The sequence below is a fragment of the Populus alba genome, chromosome 14 (genome assembly GCF_005239225.2).
Source record: "Populus alba chromosome 14, ASM523922v2, whole genome shotgun sequence".
NCBI classification, from domain to species: Eukaryota; Viridiplantae; Streptophyta; class Magnoliopsida; order Malpighiales; family Salicaceae; genus Populus; species Populus alba.
Genome location: NC_133297.1, coordinates 5,000,871 through 5,009,643, shown reverse-complemented (window position 1 = coordinate 5,009,643; position 8,773 = coordinate 5,000,871). Strand labels below are relative to the sequence as shown.

The following is an 8,773-nucleotide window of genomic DNA, read 5'->3' as shown; positions in this document are numbered from 1 at the left end:
CCTCTATACTGAACCACAAGTAACATGGACTCAACTCAAGTCAGCCTATTGATGGCTGCTCAGTTTTCCATGTTGCTTTCGATGCATCAAGATATACGAATTATTGACATGGAACATAAACGCATCACCTAAAATCATTATTGCAGCTGTGAAAAGCATACAAAATTACGTGTGGTCCTGTTGATGCAAAATTCAAACCGGTAGATCATTCATGGTTTCAGCTGGAGTCCTGTTAGCATCCTTTCTAAATTGAAGAGCCCAGTTACTGCTATTCCATGTTCATGAAGCACCCTTAAATAACCGCACCTCCATGTTCATGATGTTTCATATCATGCAAGCTGCCTGCCTGCATGACACGTGCAAACTTACATGGTAAATAACTAGGTAATTTTGACTGGAAAAACAAAAAGGCCAGATAGGTAATCCACCTTGTCATGAGAGCTTAATTTGATCCCAAATATAGTAGCTGTTAGTATGGTATTATTATCTCCTCGTTCAATTATCATTAATATTACTCTTGAGAGCTTAATTCACCGAATGGAGCCAGGCCTAACCATTATGATACTCGCAGCAGTATTATGCCAAGCCTTTTCTTTTCTTTTCCTTCTCCTTTTACTACTAGCAATACTAGCAGCAATGTTTTCCCAGTCTCTCTCTTTATTCAGAAGGATGGATTTCACTAAAACGACCTCAAATCATAGAAGGACAGACTCCCTATCCCTCTTTAGTTGCTCAATCTGCTATGCTACTGGCCCTTCTCCCCAGACGGCAAACAAGAAAACATAGAAAAGAAGAAGGACAATCTCTAGTCTCCTTGACAATTGGATCTATCTTCCAAGACACCTTGAGACTAAATTTGAGTAACGAAAATGTAAAATATGGGGATCCTTTCGAATAATTGAAACTGTGATGGACATGATATATCTTGCGAGGAAGTTGGATGGTCTATTTGTCTCCCATTTTCTCATTTTATGGAGAGAAAGAAGAAGATACTGTTCATGCAGACCGCCATCTGAACACCTGTTCGTATCTACAACCAAGTTACTCTGAGAATTTGTGCATGTCTCGTAAAATACTGTATAAAACTTAGTAATTCTAACCATAGAGATACAAATGGTGACCTGTGTGAAGATCTTATGAGGGCCACTTGCGATTCCTTTTTACCGTTTCCACCGAGAATTGAGAAAAGCCGCTGTTTCTAGTCTTGTCATTTAGCATTAAGCACAGTGCAGAGAAAAACAAAAAGAAAAAAGGAAAAGAGTAGGCACCTGTAGCCAGGCCAAAACACCCATTTACAAAGGAACAGATGGTTAGAGGTTTTTTGGGTTATGAGCTAGAAAGGAAAGTTTTAGATTTTGATTTGAGTTCCCTTAATTTTTTATCCTTTCTTTTATCATCTACTACAAAAATTTTGTCCTCCCTTTTGTGCTTTCACTTTCCAAACCCCGCTTGCACTGGCCTAGTGTATAATATACTACCACTAGCTAGGTATGGTGTATTTTATTTTTAAAAAAGAAAAGGATAGTGTATTTCTCTTGTCCAAAACAAAACACAATAATAGGACACACCCCTTAAGATGTGGCCGCCCTCCCCCCCCCCTCTCTGACTGTTCTCTCATTGGTAACAGTAACACACTGCACCAGTACCATTACCAATTTACCAGGCGCCGTTTCTCTCTCTGTGTGCAGTAATAGTGAGTCCACCACTATCTTCACAAGCCCTGAACACAAACTCTCTCTCATCAAAATTCAAAATGGTGTGTTTTGTTTCATGGGTGTCTTGTTTTTCTTTTTTCTTGAATCAGTGGTAGTGGTAGTATTACTAATTTCCATGCTTTTGTTTACAGTTGATTTCTTCAAATCTATTACTACCTCCTTGGCTTCAAGCTCTTCTCGCAGAAAAATTCTTCGATGCTTGTTTAACTCACAAAGGCGCAAGAAAGAATGAAAAGAACATATTTTGCTTGGACTGCTGCATCAGTATTTGCCCTCATTGCCTGTCTCCCCACAACTCCCACCGTCTCCTGCAGGTCCCTTCAAAATTTACCAGCCAAAGATCAGGTTTTGCTCTTACATGCTTTTCATGTGTTTCACTAAGTTTTGACAATCTCCTCTTTGTGTGTTTCAGATAAGAAGATACGTATATAATGATGTTTTAAGGCTAGATGATGCTCAGAAATTATTCGACTGTGCTTTTGTTCAAGTAAGTATGATTTTGATGAGATTATGATGAAATTCAAGAAACACAAGAGTTAAACATACGGATACGCAACCTTCTTGTTATAGTTCTTTGCTAGTTCTGTCCGTACGCACATTCATTGCTTTCTTGTCTTCACAGACAGAATATTTAGCTACATTTTTTATGCCTCCCTTTTTTTGAAAAGAAAATTGCACCCGTTATTTTGTCCCTAACCAATTTCAGTTCTTTGTGTTTGCAGTCCTATACTACAAACAGTGCAAAGGTGATATTTTTAAATCACAGGCCACAAACAAGGATAGTGAATATCAGAGGCAACAATTGTAGCACCTGTGACAGAGGTCTACAGTATCCTTATCTCTTTTGCTCCATTTCTTGCAAGGTAGTTACAGTAATTACCATGTTCAAAACTTCACTCTTTCACAATCCTGCCTCTAAAGTCTAACCCGTTTCACAGCATTTCCTCATCCGGGCTTCCTTCACTTCTCTCTTCTTTACAGGTGGATCATATTTTGACTACAAAGGGTGTTGGTGGGCTTTCGAGTTTCTTTTGTGATTGCAAGTTCTTACCTTTGTCTGAACCGGGTTCAGATGACGGTTTAATGACCCCTGACTCGGTTCTTGAACCTACCGGTTCGACCAAGACGAGCTCTAGTTCTGGTGGGTATGGTGGGGTTGATTGTAAGACACTTGCTTGTACTGCCACAACAGAGATTGTGAGAAAGAAAAGGAGCAGCTTAACAAGTTCATGCCGGACGATTTTTCCAAGAATTACCGAAATATCGTCTAATTTAATGAACCGGAGAAAGAAGGCACCGTGCCGGGCTCCTCTTTATTAAACCATCCACGGCCTACTGCTCCTGCTACACGGGGTAGTGAAGAAGATGGCAAGGGGCCGGATGTTTGCCTTAGAATTTGGTAATTAGTTGTTTATTGAAGGGTAAATTTGGGGCTAGGAAAATGGGAATGAAAATGAAATTCTCCCAATTTTGTTGAGGGCTCTATCAGTGCTGCGTTTCTTTTATCCCTCCCTTTACTATAGAGTTACTACAGTAAGTAATAGTGACAAGAGGACCCTGTTTTTATCGCCTTTTCTCCTGACTGATGGGGTAATTGTCATTCACACATTGCCAATTATCAGTTCCTTTTTATACTTTTATAGCTATCAAAGGTCCTCCTTTCAAATGCCAATTATTAGTTTCATATCATTGCATGTCACGGATGGTCTTACACTTTTATTTGACACGACGAAGCTACCCAGTGTTGGTTTGAGAATGTCGTGTGCCTGGTGTTTTTGATTCAAGAACAGATTGAACAATTTCTCGCGGGATTTTTTAATTTTCGAACAATTGTTGTGAAGATATTTGGATATGCTAAACTAGAGGGGGTAAGGGGGATGTAAAAACTAGTCGGAAAGTTGATTTTTCATGTTGGATTTATACGAGTACACTCGCAAACGAACGTGCCAAAAGTTTTTCGTAAGAAAGAAAAGAATGTGACAAAAGTAGAGCATTACTAGACTGGTAAACTAATCTAGAAAAAGACTAGAGTAACAAATAAAATGTATTTATGGGTGTGACCTGAGAGGTCCTAGAACTGCAGGCCCTCCCTCCACTACATGCTGTCTCTTTCTCGTTAATTATTTCCCTCGTCCTCGTTCTTTTCTTCTTCCCTAGGACACCATGGAGACAAGATCGATGGGCTGTGTTAATCGATAATTTATGCTAGCTTGTTCCCCTCCCAATGCTCTTGATCATTATTTACTCTCAATTTCTATAAAATATTCTATCCTTTAATAAAAAGGGGCTGTCATATCCATATACGCAAACAAATAAATGTTAAAGACTTGATTCTTGACATAGTAATACGCAAGGCATAAGTTTCAACTGAACTCGTTTAATTTGTTTCAATTTTGGTAGAACCTCACATGTCTCTCTTCATGCACGTCAAGTTCCAAAGCAGCGTGAAACAAGATTAATTTTTTCACTGCCCCTGGTCTGCAGGCAAGCCTCGGTACTGTGTTCTTATCAAGCAGTAGAAGGAACAAGCTCTCTCATGAATTTTGGATACAACAACGGTTAAATAAACATCGTCTTTCCAGTTTCCACGTCCATTATAGGAACAGTTTACTTTTTTGGAGAAAATCAAACAAGCTGTCGAATTATGCATGACATTTCTCCTGCTGTGATATACCCCACCAGGACGAATTTATGTCAATAATTTTTCGCCAAAAAGTACGTTCACAGGTAGGACTAATAAATGGCTTGGGAAGGCCATTGATTATTTGGAGTGGGGAGGGGTGGCTAGCGTTGAAGCCTTATCCATAGGCAAAATCTTTCGGAAGATTTGCAGCATGTTCCCACTCTAGCCTCTAATATTTTTCTTGCCTCGAGTTTTTTCACTCTGCTTACCTGCCTGCATATCAAATCGAGACTAAAAACCTCTTCCTAATCAGATAATTTGCATCCAAACCGACGCATTTACATCACCGAATTCTTATTTCATTACCCTTGAAGACCACCTTCCTCGAATCATGACAGCAAATGAAAAGACACTCGATGGCTGACGGAATTGGTCGACTGTACACCGGCTGTCGTAACAAATTTCCCAGCTGAGGGAGCAGCCGTGGGGGAGTCCACTTGTGATGGTGCAATCACACATTTAAGACTCTTGTAGCCATCATATATCTGACATAAAGACAAGTGTTTGGCAGGTATATATGGATCACCGAACCCTTGATGCATCATGAATCAGAGGCATTATTATGTAGTTGCATTTTTGGCTTTTGTTGTGTCTACACATGGCCCATAGGACTTGTCTTTGTACCCTTCCGAGGGCAGCTTCTAAGCATACCGACGTTGTGCATTTAAAGGATAATCAAGAAACTATAGTCAGTTCTAGTTGGCATTGGTCTCTCTCTTACAGCTATTTTTTTTGCACCAAGGGACCACAAAACCCCATGGTGATGGTGAGTATATGGTTTAGTTATTCCTCATCGTTCGTTTTTAATTTGATTTTTTCACAAACATTAAAGAGATGAAAATTCAAACCATGACAGTGAAATCATTGGAGACGGAAGCTGATGGTTTTTCAAGCTAGGCGACGTAGACACATGAATCTCCTCTGGCTCAGGACTGTACAGTGAGGTTGCATTCTCATACGCTGGCTCGTACTCTCTCATGTTGGGATTATAACCCATGGACCATTTAGAATCAAGGTTTCTGGGCCTTCTTCCGAGACCAGCATTGTCAATTGTGATGATGACCCAACATAATTTTAAAACTCATTCCGATAGCTTACCCCGAATAAATCCCTTCTTTTGGGTTAGATATTTTTTTACTGCCGGGTTGTTTTTAAGTTTTAAAAATAATTTTAAAAGAAATTAATTTTTTTTATTATTTTTACTTTATATTAATATTTTTATGAAATTTTTAGATTATTTTGATGCACTAATGTAAAAAATAATATATTTTTTAATATATATATGTTATTTTAATATATTTTTAAATAAAAAATACATTAAAAAATAACTGTAATCACACTCTCAAACATCTAAATAATTTATTTTTTATTTTATAAAAAATGTAAGAATAATATAATTTTAATAATAAAAATTGTTTAGTACTGTTTTCTCTGGGTGTCATCTTTTGTTAATATCAATATTATTAAATATGGACCGGGCTTAAAGGAAATTCATGATTGTTGAATCATTGATTCAATCAATTAATTCGCTGAGCCGAAATAAAATTATTTGTTTGTTTCATTGTGTAACAATTAAATTGCTGTATTCTATCTTCTTCGGAAGTCAGAACATTTCAACGATCCAAACCAATTTCGTACACTAATTGTACCCCACCACTGTAATGCCATGCAGCCAAACACCTACCAATTTATCCCCACCATTTTGTCCCTCCTCAAGCACAAATCTTGTAACAGTGCACCCCAAAATCGATATATAATGATAGTTTATGGAAACTTAAAAAATGATGGCTATGAAATTCAATCTGGTTGAATTTTAATTTAAATTAAATTTAACATTAATCTGGTTGAATTTTAATTGAAATTAATTTTAACATTAATCTAGTTATATTCATATGACTTTACATGTAAATTATGACCGAATTAACCTGATAAATTAATTCAAAAAACCTATAATTTAAAATTTAACTGGAGCTGGGTTATTATTTGAATTAATTTTAACAATAACTTGGTGAAACATAGAAGACTCTAAATGTTAACCAATGAAGTGGTTGAGTTAAGTTAGTTGGGTTAAAAATAATTAAAACAAATATGGTTTTGAACAAAAATTATAAATCCAAGTTAATTGGATGTGCTGTTAATTAATGATCCGAGTTTTTTTTTAATGGAATAGTCCTGACAATCGAAATAAAAGGTTATTTTTAGTTAGCCATGGAGTGCAGTCCAGGCGACAACATTGAACAAAAAAACTCAAAGCTAATGTCACCAGCCCATTTCTAGCAAATAAATATATCTTCAAACACGTAAACCTAAACCCCATCTCTAATGGTGGAACATGAAGCCTTTATCTGTTCATTGATTTTTAAAATCCTGACAGTACGAAAAGATCATCATCTTCTGTTCAATCCCCGATGTCTAATAACAGGGAGAGAAAAAAAATCTCCTCTTTTCGAACCCAGTGTTTCACAAAGAGAGCGTCGTCTCCTTTCTCTCAGTTGCCTCATCCCTCCGTTATTTTCCCTTCACTAAGCAGCCCACCTTGATGTTTCTAGCCTCTCTTTTTCCTTCTCCTTTTCAGCTACGTACACGTTAACTGCCTCTGATGCCATGCTCGAACCAAAACAAGATTTATTATTAGCTTTTAAAAGTGCTTCACCAAGTGCCTAAGCTCCATGAGCAGTCCGGTTTGGTTTTTACCATGTACAGGCAGGCACCCAGAAAATGTTTGCTACAGCCTATAGCGAGCCTAGCAGCTATGGATTCGAATAATGGCAATTACCATTGCGCGAGACTTGACCATTAATATCAAAGACTTCCCCAAAACTTAGCAATCTAGCTAGCTGCCTTGCTCCATTCTTTGATGCTGTGATTTGTTTCTGCCCAGGAGTCGATTTAATTACAGCTTCATAGAATGAATCCAGCCTCTAGAGAGTTTATGGTAATTTGCAAGAATCAACCAATTAATGGGACTCGGTGCTAGCAGACGTAGAACTATTATCGTGATTGTCAGATATAATTAAATGCATATGCAGTGCATGCGATCTTAGACAAGATGACTGAAAACTGAGCACTCTTCATTAATCACAAGATTTAAAGTAAAAGATAATGCCACCATTTATAGCAATCCTGCCAAATATCCACTACCACATCAACCTGCTTAAGAAATATCATCCAATGCTTCCTCTACAGTGTTCTCTGTTCTGCAAAATCCACGCACAAACCAATGTGCAACCCTCCCTCTCCTCGTACCACCCACAGTAAAGAGAGGAATGGGAAAAAAACTCCTCCCTCCATGCACTCTCCCACCAGCCATCTCTCTCGTGCTCCATGTTTCACAAATATACCGTTGTCTCCTTGCTCTCATTTGCCTCGTCTTCACTTCTTCCTGTGACCGGGCAATTGATCTCAGGACTTCCAGCCTTTTTATCTCCCTTCTATTCCCCTCTTTAGCTACATTATTAAGTGCCTCTGATAAATTGCTCAAGTCAAAAGAAGATTTATCTTTGTCTTTATTTTTATTTACACGTTCTTGATCATCAAGGGCCTGTGAAAGAGCTGTTAAATCGTAACATGAAGGTGAAGCAGTACTGCCTTCTGATTTGTTGGTGCTTTTATTGCGGTTTTTCTTGGACTCTGGCTTCATCGTGACAGCTAGCTAGCGATGAACTTGCGAATCTGTATCACATATATAAAATCAATTAGAAAAATCAAAGAGTAATGCTAATTTATGGAAAGATTCTTGGAAGAACCTCCGGAATTTACCCTCAATAGGCACTGGGTACGTTTGATGAATATTTTTAGGGAGTCTTTTGCCAGATGACACAGATACATGAGCGGCTGATTAAGGGATTTTCCCCAAATAACTAGTTATTGTAGGGAGAGAACAAAAACTATCTATGGAATGAGTTATCGATATTACTTGTGGGTCAATTCACACAAAAGATTTTTTTAAGTAAAATTAGATATTGCTACTTCAAAGTTCAGATAAACAGATCACTAAAAACAAAATTTGGCGAAAAACCCTAAATTCCATTAGGATTTTTACTTTATATATATATATATATATATATATATATATATATATATATATTCCTTTCTTTTCATGGAAACTAAAGAGAGGGGATTAGAGAGAAAGCTAGGGAGAAGGCCTGTGTTGTGTACCTGAGCAGTGCGGAAATCGAAGATTAGAGAGGTAAAAACATAGGCAAAGAACAAACTGAAAACGAGCAGATTGTGGAATACTGCTGTCATTTATAGAGGGTTAGGGACTGGTTTAAGTCGGTTTATATAATTCCTTCCGAATTATCATCTGAATCTAACTATACACTTGTGTTCGAGATTGGATTTCCTCAAGTTTCGAGTCAGCTTCGGCCTGGAA

At 37.6% G+C, this 8,773-nt stretch overlaps 1 protein-coding gene and 1 long non-coding RNA gene across 2 annotated transcripts; one reads left to right on the top strand and one right to left on the bottom strand.

Annotated features, from left to right (window-relative positions):
- Positions 1-1,318: 1,318 nt before the first annotated feature.
- Positions 1,319-4,003, top strand: LOC118041359 (protein RGF1 INDUCIBLE TRANSCRIPTION FACTOR 1). Its single transcript, XM_035048656.2, has 5 exons — positions 1,319-1,756; positions 1,847-2,029; positions 2,128-2,202; positions 2,438-2,578; positions 2,697-4,003. Exons 1-5 carry the CDS (start codon positions 1,754-1,756, stop codon positions 3,033-3,035), a joined length of 741 nt encoding a protein of 246 aa, XP_034904547.1. The 5' UTR covers positions 1,319-1,753; the 3' UTR covers positions 3,036-4,003.
- Positions 4,004-7,448: 3,445 nt separating this feature from the next.
- LOC118041360 (uncharacterized) lies at positions 7,449-8,773 on the bottom strand. The gene is made up of 2 exons (XR_004686305.2): positions 8,557-8,773; positions 7,449-8,070 (listed from the first exon to the last, which is right to left on the bottom strand). It is a non-coding gene; the product is annotated as an uncharacterized lncRNA (long non-coding RNA).